This window comes from Oryx dammah, unplaced genomic scaffold, assembly GCF_014754425.2.
Source record: "Oryx dammah isolate SB20612 unplaced genomic scaffold, SCBI_Odam_1.1 HiC_scaffold_26, whole genome shotgun sequence".
NCBI classification, from domain to species: domain Eukaryota; kingdom Metazoa; phylum Chordata; class Mammalia; order Artiodactyla; family Bovidae; genus Oryx; species Oryx dammah.
The window spans coordinates 95,677,936-95,695,307 of NW_024070210.1; the positions used below are offsets into that span (position 1 = coordinate 95,677,936).

General features: G+C 39.4%; 1 protein-coding gene across 1 annotated transcript in view; it reads left to right on the top strand.

Annotated features, from left to right (window-relative positions):
* The window catches only part of LOC120853595 (SUMO-interacting motif-containing protein 1-like), a 74,635-nt gene that overhangs the window by 39,862 nt on the left and 17,401 nt on the right, over window positions 1-17,372 (top strand). Inside the window, exons 5-7 of the mRNA XM_040227554.1 lie at window positions 1,756-1,910; window positions 9,995-10,147; window positions 12,163-12,291. Coding sequence (XP_040083488.1) covers window positions 1,756-1,910; window positions 9,995-10,147; window positions 12,163-12,291 — 437 coding nt within the window. The remainder of the gene's footprint in view (window positions 1-1,755; window positions 1,911-9,994; window positions 10,148-12,162; window positions 12,292-17,372) is intronic.

The window sequence follows — 17,372 nt, forward strand, 5'->3', positions numbered from 1 at the left end:
CTCAGCAAGATTTCTCATCAGAAGTGAGGCCAGAAGGTAGTGGGGTGATACATTTGAAGTGCTAAAGAGTAAAACTCAACCAAGATTCCTGTATTCAACAAAACTGTCCCTCAAAAATGAGGGAGAGGTAAAGAAACTCCCAGATAAACAAGAGCTGAAGGAATTCATTCCCACTGGTCCTACTCAGCAGGAAACGCTGAAGGAAGTCCTGCAGGGTAAAATGAAATACTAAACGGTAACTTGAAGACATATGAAGAAGTAGATATTAGTAAAGATAAATACATGGGCAATTATAAAAACCATTATGACAGTGATTTGTAACTCCACATTGGTTTTCTATAATGTATTAAGTGACTAATACCTTTTTAAATTATTAATTTAAAAGCTAATGTTATTTAACTTTGTAACTCCACATTGTGTTTTCTACATAATTTGAAAGATTGAAAAGAACTGAAAAGAATTATTGGACCTCCCTGGTGGTCCAGTGGTTAAGAATCTGCCGGCCAGTGAAGGGGACACGGGTTCCATCCCCGGACTGGGAAGATTCCACATGCCATGGGGCAACTAAGCCCTTGTGTCTCTAGAGCCCGCAAGCCGTAACGACTGAAGCCCACACGCCCTGGAGACCATGCTCTGCAACAAGAGAAGTCTCCACCACAGCAAGAAGCTCACAGATCGAAACTAGAGAGGAGCCCCCACTTGCAGCAACTGGAGGAAGCCTGAGCACAACAGTGAAGACCCAGAGCAGCCAAAACTAAATAAATAAACCAAAAAGTTTTTAAAGAATTATGAGTTTATTTTTGGTCACACAATGTAGTTTTGTGACTTCAATTAAAACAGGTGGGAACAGAGCCATAAAGAACTGAGCTTTTGTGTGTTATTAAAGTGAACATAGTATAAATTCAAAGTATTATAATTTTAGAATGTTAAGTGTAATCCCCATGGTAACCACAAGGACACTAGCTAGAGAATGTACAGAAAAGGAAATTAGAAAAGAATATAAGCATTTCATTACAAAAAAAAAATCAACTAAAGGCAAAAGACTGATGTAGGAAATGAAGGACCAAAAAACTATAAGGCATTTAGAAAACAAATAGAACAAGGCCAGAATTAAGTCTTTCTTTATCAGTAAAAGGAAACCAACAAATTGTGCATGCCTGCCTGGCTTTGGTAAGGTTAGGGTGTTCACCATGTAAATCATGAGGACACTGAGACTCAGAGCAGTAAGTTAAATAAGGAATGGGGCTGAGTTTCAAACAAATAAATAAGGTCTCTGCATCACCAAAGCCCATGGCTTTTTACCTGCATTAGCTGGGCTTCAGCAATTAGGATCATTTCACCTGTAACAAAAAACCCAGCTCAGAGTTGCTTAAACAATAGACTGTATATCAGCTCATGTTACTAGAAGTTTGGGAGTGGGATAAAGATCATGGTGGTTTGATATAGCAGCTTAGCAGTCATTTTTCTATCTCTCTGTTCCGATATACACAGCTTGGGGCCTCTCTTGAGACTGGGGTTCACCACTGAGGTTCAGTGAGAGAGAGAAACTGACTTTTCAAGCTCTAGGATTGCCTTGTTTGCCCACTTCTGTAATGACCTAGGCTGCTTGCTCTCTCCCACAGGCCTCTCCTTTGGATACAGACACACTTGTTGACTCATGCATATTCCCTTGATTTAGTATTTATGAGAGCCCAGTGCTCAGTGTCATCCAGGAGACTGAGAGCAAATACTTACTTCTCATTTTTTCTTCCTAAGGGACAAAACCTGCCTGGGCGAGTCTTCTTTCTGCGTTATGTAGTACAGACCCTGGAAGATGATTTCCAGCAGATCCTGAGGAAGCAGCGACAGCACCTGCAGCAAGCCATTGCAAGCACTGTGCTGTCCTGTGACAAGCAACCCCACAATGTCAGGTAACCAGCCATCCGAAGCCTGGGATGACAAGAGTCATCAAGTCCGGAGAACACATCAGGTGGATGAGACTGTCTAGTAACTAGAAAATGTAACAGGGATAGTTATTATTACTATGAAAGGGAAAGTGTTAGCTGCTCAGTTGTGTCTGACTCTGCAACCCCATGGACTCTAGCCCACCAGGCTCCTCTGTCCATGGGATTCTCCGTGTAAGAACACTGGAGTGGGTTGCCGTTCCCTTCTCCAGGGGATCTTCCTGGCCCAGGGATCGAACCCAGGTTTCCTGCGTTGCAGGCAGATATATAGACAGTCCTAGAAAAAAAACCTCTGTACCAACTGTGTGTCAGGTGCCATAACTTGTGTGGTTTTTCCTCCTGAGACCATCAGACTTCCATTATTCTATTTCAGTTTTGTTCAGACAGCCTCAAGAGACACAGGGGAAAACATGAACTTGTGTAACCTTCACAGCTGCTATAAGCCTGAATTTACTCCCACCCCCTACTGAGTAGCTCAGGATAAGCCTTATTTGCCACTGCTACTTTCTGAGAAATCTTTTATGATAATAGGTTACATGGAACAAGATATAATAAGGTAGCAAACACATGTTTTTAAAAATAAAGGCTGACACTTTCCACTGTTTCCCCATCTATTTCCCATGAAGTGATGGGACCGGATGCCATGATCTTCGTTTTCTGAATGTTGAGCTTTAAGCCAACTTTTTCACTCTCCTCTTTCACTTTCATCAAGAGGCTTTTGAGTTCCTCTTCACTTTTTGCCATAAGGGCGGTGTCATCTGCATATATGAGGTTATTGGTATTTCTCCTGGCAATCTTGATTCCAGCTTGTGCTTCTTCCAGCCCAGTGTTTCTCATGATGTACTCTGCATATAAGTTAAATAAGCAGGGTGACAATATTCAGCCTTGACGTACTCCTTTTCCTATTTGGAAGCAGTCTGTTGTTCCATGTCCAGTTCTAACTGTTGCTTCCTGACCTGCATATAGGCTGCTTAGGAGGCAGGTCAGGTGGTCTGGTATTTCCATCTCTTTCAGAATTTTCCATAGTTTATTGTGATCCACACAGTCAAAGGCTTTGGCACAGTCAATAAAGCAGAAATAGATGTTTTTCTGGAACTCTCTTGCTTTTTCGATGATCCAGCAGATGTTGGCAATTTGATCTCTGGTTCCTCTGCCTTTTCTAAATCCAGCTTAAACACCTGGAAGTTCATGGTTCACGTATTGCTGAAGCCTGGCTTGGAGAATTTTGAGCATTACTTTACTAGCGTGTGAGATGAGTGCAATTGTGCGGTAGTTTGAGCATTCTTTGGCATTGCCTTTCTTCAGGATTGGAATGAAAAGTGACCTTTTCCTCCTGTGGCCACTGCTGAGTTTTCCAAATTTGCTGGCATATTGAGTGCAGCACTTTCACAGCATCATCTTTCAGGATTTGAAATAGCTCAACTGGAATTCCATCACCTCCACTAGCTTTGTTCGTAGTGATGCTTTCTAAGGCCCACTTGACTTCACATTCCAGGATGTCTGGCTCTAGGTGAGTGATCACACCATCATGATTATCTGGATCGTGAAGCTCTTTTTTGTACAGTTCTCCTGTGTATTCTTGCCACCTCTTCTTAATATCTTCTGCTTCTGTTAGGTCCAGACCATTTCTGTCCTTTATCGAGCCCATCTTTGCATGAAATATTCTCTTGGTATCTCTAATTTTCTTGAAGAGATCTGTATTCTTTCCCATTCTGTTGTTTCCCTCTATTTCTTTGCATTGATTGCTGAGGAAGGCTTTCTTATCTCTCGTTGCTATTCTTTGGAACTCTGCATTCAGATGCTTATATCTTTCCTTTTCTCCTTTTCATTTCTCTTCTGTTCACAGCTATTTGTAAGGCCTCCCCAGACAGCCATTTTGCTTTTTTGCATTTCTTTTCCATGGGGATGGTCTTGATCCCTGTCTCCTGTACAATGTCACGAACCTCTGTCCATAGTTCATCAGGCACTCTATCTATCAGATCTAGGCCCTTAAATCTATTTCTCACTTCCACTGAATAATCATAAGGAATTTGATTTAGGTCATACCTGAATCAGAGAAGGCAATGGCACCCCACTCCAGTACCCTTGCCTGGGAAATCCCATGGACAGAGGAGCCTGGTAGGCTACAGTCCATGGAGTCGCCAAGAGTCGGACACGACTGAGCGACTTCACTTTCACTTTTCACTTTCATGCTTTGGAGAAAGAAATGGCAACCCACTCCAGTGTTCTTGCCTGAAGAATCCCAGGGTCAGAGGAGCCTATGGGGTCACACAGAGTTGGACATGACTGACGCGACTTAGCAGCAGCAGCAGCAGCAGCATACCTGAATGGTCTAGTGGTTTTCCCTATTTTCTTCAGTTTAAGTCTGAATTTGGCAATAAAGAGTTCATGACCTGAGCCACAGTCAGCTCCTGGTCTTGTTTTTGCTGACTGTATAGAGCTTCTCCATCTTTGGCTGCAAAGAATATAATCAATCTGATTTTGGTGTTGACCATCTGGTGATGTCCATGTGTAGAGTTTTCTCTTGTGTTGTTGGAAGAGGGTGTTTGCTATGACCAGTGCATTCTCTTGGCAAAACTCTATTAGCCTTTGCCCTGCTGCATTCTGTATTCCAAGGCCAAATTTGCCTGTTACTCCAGATGTTTCTTGACTTCCTACTTTTGCATTCCAGTCCCCTATAATGAAAAGGACATCTTTTTTGGGTTTCCAGTGGTCATGTATGGATGTGAGAGTTGGACTGTGAAGAAAGCTGAGCGCCGAAGAATTGATGCTTTTGAACTGTGGTGTTGGAGAAGACTCTTGAGAGTCCCTTGGACTGCAAGGAGATCCAACCAGTCCATTCTAAAGGAGATCAGTCCTGGGAGTTCTTTGGAAGGACTGATGCTAAAGCTGAAACTCCAATACCTTGGCCATCTCATGCAAAGAGTTGACTCATTGGAAAATACCCTGATGCTGGGAGGGATTGGGGGCAGAAGGGGAAGGGGACGACAGAGGATGAAATGGCTGGATGGCATCACCGACTCAATGGACATGAGTTTGAGTGAACTTCAGGAGTTGGTGATGGAGAGGGAGGCCTGGCATGCTGCAATTCATGGGGTTGCAAAGAGTCGGACATGACTGAGCGACTGAATTGAACTGAACTGAGCTTTCTGAGAAATCTTTTATGATAATAGGTTACATGGAACAAGATACAATAAGGTAGCAAACACATGTTTTTTCTGTAAAATCAGGGCTAAAGCTTCTAGAAGCTTCAGAGTGGGAAACTACCATATCCTTATAAAAGTAGGGGGAAATGTGGTTTCTAGGGTAGGGATCTCAGACTAGAATTTTCATCCTGGAACTACCCCCTTCTTTTGCTTCTTTTGGAAACTGTTCTCTTCAGCATTCCTTTTTTTAAAACATCACTGAGATTTTTTCAGTCATATACATTCTCATATGTTCTTACATATTTGTTAAGAATAGTTTTCACAGGCCAATATGGGATATTGACTATTATAATTCCTTTAATTAAAAAAGAAGGACATTTCACTATGTTTTTGATTATCAGTCAGCTGGGAAAACTGAGTGCAGAAGGAAAAGAGGGCATCAAAGGATGAGATGGATGAATGGCATCACCAATTCAATGGACATGAACTTGGGCAAACTTTGGGAGATGATGAGGGCTAGGGAGCCCTGGCGTGTTGCAGTCCATGGGGTATCAAAGAGTCAGACACAATTGGGCAACTGAGCAATAACAATGACAACGGCTTTTTCTCCCTAGGTTTGCCTGCTTCCATCCATTTCCGTGAATGTGGCATTTTTTGTAAAGTTTACATGTTAATTATAGGGGTAGAAAATCAGTAAGTAGCGAAACTACAAGAGCACAGGATAGCATAACTGGGTATAAAATTGAAAACAACAATTTAAATAGTGACAGCAGCTCTCCTGACCATTCTGCTTTATGAGCTTAGACGTTGAATTGGGAGATGGGAGACATGAACCCAACTCAGTCCGTTAACAAGTTGCTCACTTTGATTTCCACCTTTCAGGGCGTGAGCCTCTCAGTGTACCCAACACTAAACTCTTGAGTTTAAAGATGGCAATTTATGACCTCTAAATGCAAATAAAATACACTATTTTGTGCTTTCTTAATGAAAAAAGTCAATTCCAGCCTGAGAGAAAACCAGCTATATTTGATTCAATAAAAAACTAAAACTAAATTGAAGTCACTCAGTCATGTCCGATTCTTTGCGACCCCATGGACGATAGCCTACCAGGCTCCTCCATCCATGGGATTCCCAGGCGAGAGTACTGGAGTGGGTTGCCATTTCCTTCTCCAGGGAATCTTCTCGACCCAGGGATCGAACCCGGGTCTCGTGCATTGCAGGCAGATGCTTTACCGTCTGAGCATCTGGGAAGCCCTTTGATTCAATAAGAGATGGCTATTAGATTGAGGTTGTGGTACATGGATATGTGCATATATTTATCTAAACTCATCAAATGATATAACTGTGCTTTGACCTTTAGTTGCCAGAGTAGAGGCTATTCCTGGGTTGTAATCCTCAGCTTGGTGCAATTAAAATTTCCATTTTCTGTCTTAAAATTAAAAAAAAAAAACCTCATTAAACAAAAAACGTGTGCAATTTATTTTATATAAATTATACCTCAAAAATAAGCTTTTAAAAGAGTGGTGGTAAGTCAGTCTCCATGTGGCCCCTTAAGGGATTTTCTTTTCTTTTTAACTGTGCATACAAAGAGTAATCTAGTTCTATACAATTTAAGAAATATAGTTGTCCCCAGATGATCTCACCCCCATTTTCTTTTCCAACAGGGGTAACTGTTTTCAACTCTTTCATTTAAGAGATTTCTTGGATTTAACTTCTTCATGGCTGAATAACTTGCCTGTGTTGCTAATTATTGATGTTTTATTGTTCAGTTCAGTTCACTACAGTCGCTCAGCTGTGTCCAACTCTTTGCGACACCATGGACTGCAGCACGTCAGGCCCCCCTGTCCATCACCAACTCCCGGAGTTTACTCAAACTCATGTCCAGTGAGTCGGTGATGCCATCCAACCATCTCATCCTGTGTCGTCCCCTTCTCCTCTTGCCCTCAATCTTTCCCAGCATCAGGGTCTTTTCAAGTGAGTCAGCTCTTCGTATCAGGTGGCCAAAGTATTGGAGTTTCAGCTTCAGCATCAGTCCTTCCAATGAACACTCAGGATTGATCTCCTTTAGGATGGACTGGTTGGATCTCCTTGCTGTCTGCTGTTGGCTATAATTGACTATTATTGACTATCTGTTGACTCCCCACCTGTAAGATGAGGAGTTAGCTCTTTTTCCTCTCTCCGTCCTCACACACACATACACTTCCCAGCCCCCATACCATCATATAGCTATATCAGAATTTTTTTTAGATCAGTATTTGATGTTCTGATCACTATAACTGTGTGCTAGTTAGAGTTGAGCCCAGTACTAAACTATGATTACTTTTCCCTCCACTCATAATTTTTTGTTTTCCTTAGAGTTAGTAATTGCCTCATTTTTAGTTTCCTCCTATTCTTTTGCATATCAGAAGTCAGTCCCAAATTCTCTGCTGTTTGATTTAAATATCCTGTCAAGACGTTTGTTCCCACTTCTGAAGTTCTTCTTCTTGAAGGTCTGTGGTGGAGTACTTCGACCTCCTTTAACCTGGATTGGCTGTCCTCTTTGCCAAGTCTCTATCATAAATGTGAAATTCCCTTCACCTGTTCCCAGTGTTGGATATGTTTCATATCTTTTCTTTCTTGGGTTTCTCCCTTGTTTTGATGGATCAGTCTCCAGTAGCTTCTTAGAAAGGTATGTGGGAAGTAAAATTTGAGTTTTTGTATGTTGAAAATATCTTTATCTTCCACACATTGATTCGTGTGAGTATAGATATTTAGGTTACAAATAACTTTTCTACAGAGTATTAAAGGAAATTTTCCAAATTTTCCATTGCCTTCTAGCTTCTTGCTGTGAAAAAGCCATAGGCTACTCTGATTACTGATTCTTTGTATGTGCCTTGATTTTTTTCTCTGGATGTTTGCAGAATCTTTTTTCCCAGTATACTTGTTTTAGATCTATATTCATCTGTTATGCTGGACATTCAGTGGGCCATTTCATATCCTTCATTTCTGGAAAATAGAGTTTTCATTGCTGTTACTATATTTTTAATTTCCAAGAGCTCTTTTACTTTTTCTTTAAATGTTCCTTTTTAAAATTAATAAATAGGAATCTGTTCTTGTCTTTTTCTTTCTTAGATCTGTATCTTTTAATATCTTTGATGTTACTAATGATAGCTTTTGTTTTTGTTACTTTTCTGTATAATGTCTGTTTTCTCCAAGTTGCTTTTTTGAGGAGAGAGGCGGGTTGGTTTGGGGTTTTTTCCCTTAATCTCTTCTGTTAGAATATGTCCATAGATGTCTGGAAAAATTTGGCGCTCTATTCTTGTTTAAGGGCAAAAAGCTGATGTGCTCAAAAGCTGATGGAAGCTCTGAGTACAGGTGAGGACTTGTCATTTCTGAGTTTTCCTGTAGGTGGAACTGGCTTCTCATTTCTTAGAAAATACCTTGTCAATGACTTTAGATCTTTCCGCTTGGGCTGGATGGGTTTTCCAGAAAAGACTTCAGATCTCCTCCGTGAAGGATAGAGACCAGGATGCCAGGTTTTTGAAAGACAGGTGTGGGAAGATGGCGAGGATCTCTGCACTGAGCATGCGCAGGTCTACTTAACGCCCCTGTTTTTGCTTTGATGCCTTTGTTTCCCAGCTGTGCCTGATATCCTAGTCCAGAGACCCTGTTTATCTCTCCACAGAGTTAACCTGTAGTCTTCAGGATTAGAAAAGAAGATCTAGGGCTCTCAAAGTTTCTTAAACAGATTATAAACCATTATATTTATTTTTTAATTTACCCTCTTTTATCCTAACTTCACGGAAACCTTGTACTGCCTTTAAATAGGATTACTCTTCTCTACTGGTGGCTTAGGACTCAGCTTCCTCAATTCTGCCAAGTCAGTTCAAATGTATTCCTTTGCCAAAGGCATAGAGTTAGATTAAACATCATCGAAATATGACAGTTGCCTTATTCACTTAGCTAATTGGTTACTCTGAATTTTGTAATCAGCATCTCTTACCCCACCCCTTAAATCAAAGGCTAGGACCTTGACAGTTACCTATATCTAACCACACATCCATACTCTATCACCCACTTTTGCACCTTTTTGCATCCAAAGTAATTGGCATCCCAAATGTTCATCATTTTTCTTTCTTTTTCATGTAGTTTATTGCATCTGTATGTGTTCCTGTGAAGTATATATTTTTATTCTAGTTCCTTTTAGCTGTTTATAAGAGTATCATGCTGTATGTAATCAGTTGGTACTTTTATTTCACTTAATATTATAGTGTACTAAAATTTGTCCATATTGTTACCTATCCACTGTAGTGTATTCATTTCCACTACTATATAATATTCTGTTTTGTGAAGTACTCATTTTCTTTCCAACTTCCAGATTTTTACCGTTATTATCTGCCTTCCTTTTCTTCCCTTCTTTGTGGGTTTTTAAAAAAGTATTTACTATTAGTGAGATTTTAGAAGGCAACAAAATTAAATGTGGACTGTATGAGAAGCTTTTATCTCCCTAACACTGAGCACCTACACCCTGTAAAAGATATGACTACACTGAACAGACTCTAACCTTTGGTTATTAGCCCAATAATAGAAAGCCAGCAAGGTTGTCTAGTCCAACTTTGTGCCTTGTCAAGGCATGTTCCTGGTCAGGAAGCCACAGGTAGTACACTTTAACCTTGGAGATCCCTTTCAACAATTCTAACTTAAAGAAAATTGTTGACGTTTTAGTTATCTTTGTAACCTTCCTGCAATTAAATGCAGGGTTTCCATTAGACTTGTAAAATGTTGAAAATAGCCTAAGGGCTCCTCTCTGTTGCCTTTAGGGAAATCTAAGTGTCTAGGAGTCCATGTTAAAGTTGCAGTTCTGAGCACCCTAACAGTAAGACAGAAGTTTAAACTTTTTCTTTCTTATCTTTCTCTCCATTGCAGGGATGTCATCAAGTGGTTGATCAGAGCAGTAACTGAAGACAGATTAATCAAGCCCCCAAATGAGAATCAAACCTCTCCAGGAAAAGGAATCTTGAAGACCAGCAGTAGTCACCCTTCTTCCCAACCTAACCTGACAAAGAACGCCAATCAGCTGTAAGGAGCAGACAGAAGTTATCTTTCCTGGAGCTCTGCGGTTTACTGTGTTGGAAACTAGCACCACTCTCTATGAGCAGTTTCCCCAAAATTAACAGCTCTTATAACATAGGCTGATTCTTACTAAAAACTACCTTATTTTGACCAAAGGCTAAGTTCCTAATTCCAGAGGTAAAACAAAAGCAAATCTTTCTCCCTAGGTGAACAGGACATCACTAAGTGAATTCAGCTGAAGCGGAGCAAAAGCGAACAACAGTGCCTCCCCTTCCTAGATTCCCAGAGACAGTGCAGGATCAAAGCCACTCACCACTTCATCTGTCCCCTGACAGATGGGGACTCATGGGTAGTGGACATTCTAGCAGCCTCTAATCCTCAAGGGCCTGGGTCTCTCTCCTCCGGTCCTGGAAGAAGAATAGCAGTTCAACCTGCAGGTTCCAACAAGTTGTAACAGCAATGGCTCAGACCAGATCAGGTCCCGTTCCCTCAGACTGCACCGGAAAGAAATTCCTGGCATTTCTTTAACAGAATCGAAAGTGGTCTTGGCATTTTGGGGGAAATGCCAGGATTTTATGGGCTGGAGCTGGCCTTGTACAAGTAACCTGCTATTCTATGTCAATTATGTTTATAAAGCCAGTTAAACTTGATATTTCAAATATAGCATTTGTTCAAATATAGCAACTAAATTCACAGTGCTATAATTTAGTTGCACTGACCAGATTCTTAAATAAGTACTGTGGATTTTAACTAATCTAGGAGACAATTGTGTATCTAAAGGAAGAATGTTTTGGAACGATGAAGCATTTGCTTGGGCAGAATGGGGAAGGTCCTAAAGTAGGAAAATAAGATTATGTCAGAACCCCAGTATATAGACCAAGAGAGAGGCAGATACTGTTCCTTAAGAGAAAGCTAATAGTAAAATAGAAAGATAATAGTAATTATAAGTAGATACTAGAAAAATAAAATTAGAGTCCTTGAAAATTTATCATGGTCTTAACAACAATAGGCACTGCTGTTTACCATTAACTAGTGCCTATATGCCAGATCTGTTACTCAGCACAACTTTATGAAATAGGTGGTGTTATTTCCCCTTTTTTGAGATGAGAGAATTTTGACTCAGAGCAGTTTAGTAATTTGTCACAAATTGAATAGCTTGTCATTGCAGAGCCAGAATCTGATCTGACTCTGGTCTACCTATTGTGTCCCTGGCTGCAGATTTTCTGCAAACAGAGCCCCTCTTTGCCTCACAAATAACAGCGCACATTAGAAAAGGCTACCTTCAGGTGAGGCTCACCTTCTGAGGGGCTGCTCAGATTCCTTCCTTCAGCCTGGGTCTCTCCCACAGTTCGGTCTGATGGGAGAGAGGGTCACATTTCACCAGTTGAAATTCTGACACTGAACTTAGGGAAAGATTGTTGTAAAGGAACTGGTAACAGGAGAAAACTATGTAGTAAATTTGTATTTTCTCCTATCAAAGAAATTCAGATAATTGTTAGTCATTCTGAGCTGTTTCTTCACCGGTAGAATATAGAAGTTTTAGGTTAGATATCCTTAAAGTTCTCTAGATCCTTAAGATTATATGTTCCTACGGACTTCCTTGGCAGTCCAGTGGTTGGGACACCATGCTTCCAATGCAGGGGCAGATTGAGGAAGGTTCTAGAGGTTTGATCCCTGGTCAGGAAACTAAGATCCCACTTGCCTTGTGGCATGGCCAACATTTTTTTTTTAATAAATAGATAAGCAACAAGAACTATATTTCTTAAAAGATTGTATGTTTCTATTTTCGAATTTAAAAGCAGCTTGCTTTTGTAGCGCAACCCCAGGTTCTGAGAGGTTGATAGTATGATCTGGCAAAAGGGATTCAGGTAGGTGAAATTGCTAATAAAAGCATGCTGATGCTTGAGTAGTTCTCCCTGACCTAGTGTGTGCTTTACAAGAGCCTTTAGTACACTGGCGGGCACCTCATCCCAGCCAGCAGGGACCCTCCTGCTCATTTGTGTTCTGTGTTCTGGACTCAGGATTGTATGCCAGCTCCAGAGGATGCTGTCTATCGCTGTAGAGGTGGACAGGACCCCCACGTGCAGCTCCAATAAAATTGCTGAAATGATGTTTGGGTTTGTGCTGGACATTCCTGAGAGGAGTCAGAGGTGAGTCTTAGCTTTGTTTTATTTTTTGATCTGGGAACATAATTTCAAAAGAAAATTCCAAACAGTAGTTAAATTAGGGGGGAAAAGGGTAGAGAAATAGTTCCTGTCTCTTTAACCTTTGAAAGAAATAGTTTCTCAACCAACTGTTACTATTTGCAACTAAGGCATAATTTCTTAGGAAGAGGCAGGGTACCTTAAATGCAGCCTAAATTTCCCACTTTATCCATTTGTCTAATAACTTTAGTCATTCCTCAAGTTTTTAGCTGTTAAGCACTACCATCTTCTCTGACCCTCAGCCAGAGAGCCTGGTATAAGTGTTCACTAAAGTCTTGTTGGGTGAAATAGGCCTGTCCATATAAGGGGAAGAAGAGGTGATCCAAGAGTGAATACAGTTGAACCTGTAGAATGAGCCCAGATATTAAGAGTAGGGAATTCACTTTCTCTAAACATTAATTAGTGAAGCATTCCGTTAGGAAGAGACAAAGAAATACGAGTTCTTGGCTAGGACCAATGATTCCTCCTTTGAACCAGTAATTTTAGAATCCAAAGGAAGGAAAATAAGCTACCATGACTGTAATGTCATGAACAGTTGCTGGAACAGGAAATAACCATGGGAGAGCCACTGCAGGGCGGTAACCCTTGAGGGAATCTCTGTCAGCTCCTTTTCTGCTTCCCACCCCATCCCGCAAGCTCCCAGTTGGTAGCCAAGACTACTCTTGTACATTTCTGGTTCCTCTGTTAGAAGCAAATTTCATTCCAAATAGAATTGTAATAAAGATTTAGTTAAACTATCCTGCTAAGATTAAGACAAACATTAATTGGATCCATACAATGTGCCAATCATTGTTACATTAATTATCTCATGTTTTTATAAAGCTTTATCATGTTGTTCCCATTTAACAAATGAAAAAAATACTCTAAATAGTTAAATAACTAGCCAAAGTTTATATCGCTAATCAGATTTAGAATCCAGATTTAAACCTAGGACTTCCTAATTGCAAGGTCAGTTCAAAGAAGGCAGTACGTTACAATGGTCAGCCAGAAGGAAGCATTCATAAAATCATGCTTGCTCTATCACTTTGTTAGTATTTCATTTGGATCCAGTTCCCATACTGTTTATTTATTTATGCCCAGATTCTAGTGAGAGATGGGAAATCTAAGGAGTGGGTAACTGTAAACAAATTTAAACTAAACATAGACAAAAATAGTTTAAATGAAACCTGGTCCTAATTTAAAACTTTTCAGGAAGGGAAAATTTGCAACCATCCCAAATTATACTAGAAGATACTTTATATGGCCTTACCTTTTCATCTTTTAAAGTTTATGTATAGTTTACATGCAGTTAAATGATATAAACTAATTTACATAGGTATCATTCCAAAGTTCTGACAAAAGTATAACTTATATGACCTATTATTTTCCAGTGGCTCATTGATAGTGGTAGAAATCCAGCAGCCTTGCTGAATTCAGTTATTCTAGAAGGAATTCTTCTGTGATTTCCTTAGAATTTTCTATATATACAATATATTGTCTGCAAATGAAAAGTTTAATCTCTTCCTTTCCAATCTGTATGCCTTTTCCTTCTTTGTCTTACCCTATTGCAAGGGCTGGTACCCCCAATAGAATGTTGGAGAAGTGATAAGAAGAGACATCCTTGCCTTATTCCTGATCTGAGAGGAAAAATATTCAGTCTTTGACCATTAAATATAATATTAGCTGTGGATGTTTCATAGGTGCCCATTGTCAGATTGAAGAGGCCTCCTTCTTTGTCTAAGATATTCAGTGTTTTGTGAAGAATAGGTATTTGAATTATAAAATGTATTTTGTTCATCTATTGAAATAATCATAGCCAACTTTGCATTCCTGGAATAAAAACGCTACTTGATTGTAATATATTATTCTTTTCTATTGACAGATTCAATTTGCTAATATTTTGTTAAGGGCTTTTTCATCTATGTTTATTAGAGATAGTAATTTTGTTTTTGTATAATGTCCAACTTCATTTATCTTTAAAGAAATGTATATAAAAAATAAATAAATATAAATTAAAACTACACTGAGATACTATTTCCAACCTATACAAATAGTAAAAATTTTAAAGTACTATAAAACACTCTGTTAGTGAAGGTTTGGGAAAGCAGGTAGGTGCCATACATGGCTGGTGGTAATGCAAAGGGGTACAAGTGTTACAAGTGGTACAGGTGGGCAAGTGTTACAGCCTGTGGGGGGCGGGGGTGTGTGTGGTGGAATTTTACAATATCTAACAAAACTAAATGTACATAACCTCTTGACCCAGAAAGATCATGTGTAGGAATTTATCCTAAAGATACACGTTTAACAGTATGAAAATACATATGCAAAATGATATTCACAACAGCGTGTTTATAATTGCAAAATACTAGAAACAACCCAAATTCCCATACATAGGACAGTGGTTGAATGTCTGTGGTATATCTACACAATGAAGATGTAGCTATAAAAGAGTAAATATTAAAAATAGCAAAATTTTTATGAACTGTTTTCCAAAATATATTGTTAAGTAAACAAAGCAAAATACATAAAGTATGCATAATAAACATACATATAAGAAGGAGAACATTTTTAATATACATTATTATAATTGTAAAAAAAACATAGTTAAGATAAGTGCAGACCAATCAAATTGTTTACATACAGGGGTAGATGGGCTGGAAAGGAGCTAGGGTGCTGGGCTGGAGTGATAATGACCTTAATTTGGTATTGATAGTATAGTACTTCCTGAATATACTTCTTTGTATAGTTATAACTTTTAGACTTTTAGAACCATGTTAATGTTTTATATACTCAAAAAAGAAAAATAAATCAGTAAGGAAGTTGGAGGAGAGCCTAACAAGCAATACAAACAAATTAACCTGTGTTTTAAATGAATTATTATTCATTTAAATGGGGCTGAGGGATGAGAGTTGCGGGGAGGACGAGCCCAAGCAACTTTTTTTTCTTTGCTTTTTATTTTTAAATAAAGATTCACAGGAAGTTGCAAAAACTAGTAAGAGCGGTCCTCTGTACCCTTCACTGCCTATCCCCTAGTGATTATATTTTGCATAACTGTAACAGTATCACAAAGAAGAAATTGACATTGGTATAATCTACAGAACATATTCACCCATTTCACCCAGATTGCACTCATCATATGTAGTTCTAAGTTTTATCACAATGTGTAGCTTCATATAGTCCCCAAGACAATCAACATATGCAGAACTGTTCCATCACCACAAAGATCCCTAATACTATCCTTTTATGATAACTGTTCATCTTCCCCAGCCCATCCAAGTAAGTTAAAACGCAGTATTTGGACTAAATACCCTCAGGCTAAAGACAAAAAATGAAGTGTAAATAAATATTAAACTCTAGTTAGTAAATTTCTTTTTCACAGGAAGTATTAACAATTCAAAAACTATCTTATATGTATTCTAGGATTAAACACTTAAATGTATTGTGGATAACGAGAGCCAAGTTTCTCACTGTCAGAGAAGGGAGTTACACATATGAAAAGTGGAAAGGACAGAAGGAACCCTGTGGTGCTGGATTGGATTTGGAGGCATCAGTATGAACTTGTGGTTCCTAATAAATAGATAGACACAGGAACAAATGTAGATGTGTCAGCACTTATATATATATTATATGTGTGTGTGCATTCATACATTTCTTTCCTACCTCTACCCACTAAGAGAGCATAGGAACAACTACACCCTAGTAGCAATGAGTAGACCTAGTACTCAGATCTTTGTTTCTAAATACTAGTTTACACTAAAAGGAACCAGAGTTTGCTAAGAAAAACTGCCTTATGACCCAGCAATCCCACTGCTGGGCGTACACACTGAGGAAACCAGAATTGAAAGAGACATGTGGACCCCAGTGTTCATCGCAGCACTGTTTATAATAGCCAGGACATGGAAGCAACCTAGATGTCCATCAGCAGATGAATGGATAAGAAAGCTGTGGTACATATACACAATGGAGCATTACTCAGCCATTAAAAAGAATACATTTGAATCCGTTCTAATGAGGTGGATGAAACGAGCCGATTATACAGAGTGAAGTAAGCCAGAAAGAAAAACACCAATACAGTATACTAACACATACATATGGAATTTAGAAAGATGGTAACGATAACCCTGTATGTGAGACAGCAAAAGAGACAGATGTATAGAACAGTCTTTCGGACTCTGTGGGAGAGGAAGAGGGTGGGATGATTTGGGAGAATGGCATTGAAACATGTATAATATCATATATGAAATGAATCGCCAGTCCAGGTTCGATGCATGATATTAGATACTTGAGGCTGGTGCACTGGGACAACCCAGAGGGATGGTATGGGGAGGGAGGAGAGAGGGGGGGTTCAGGATGGGGAACACGTGTATACCTGTGGCGGATTCATGTTGATGTATGGCAAAACCAATACAATATTGTAAAGTAATTAACCTCCAATTAAAATAAATAAATTTATGTTAAAAAAAGAAGAAATGCCCGATTCCAGGCCTGAGATAAAGTATAAAATGAGCCCAGAATATCTTGATCCAAAAAGTGAGGAAATGTCCAAAGAATGTTCGGAACATGACAAAAGAAGCTTAAAGAGCTTCCACTGGCTAAATCTGAGATAATTTGAGAATCAAAATAAATATTGGCAGTAAAAGACCACACACTATTGGGTAGAATAATAACCCATGATTCTAATACTAATAGGAAGGAAGAGAAGGGGCTCTCTTCCTTATAGTAGAAAGCCAGCTAATAAATATAAGAAGAAATGATGAATTTGGGGGGAAAATACCATTTGGCATTCATCATGAAAGTGAAGTCGCTCAGTCATGTCCGACTCTTCGCGACCCCATGGACTATATCCTACCAGGCTCCTCTGTCCATGCAATTTTCCAGGCAAGAGTACTGGAGTGGGTTGCCATTTCCTTCTCCAGGGGATCTTCCCAATGTAGGGATTGAACCTGGGTCTCCCGCACTGCAGGCAGATGCTTTACCCTCTGAGCCGCATGCATCATAATAATTAATTCAGGTATGACTGGGTACTAAAATGATGAAATTTTGTGGCA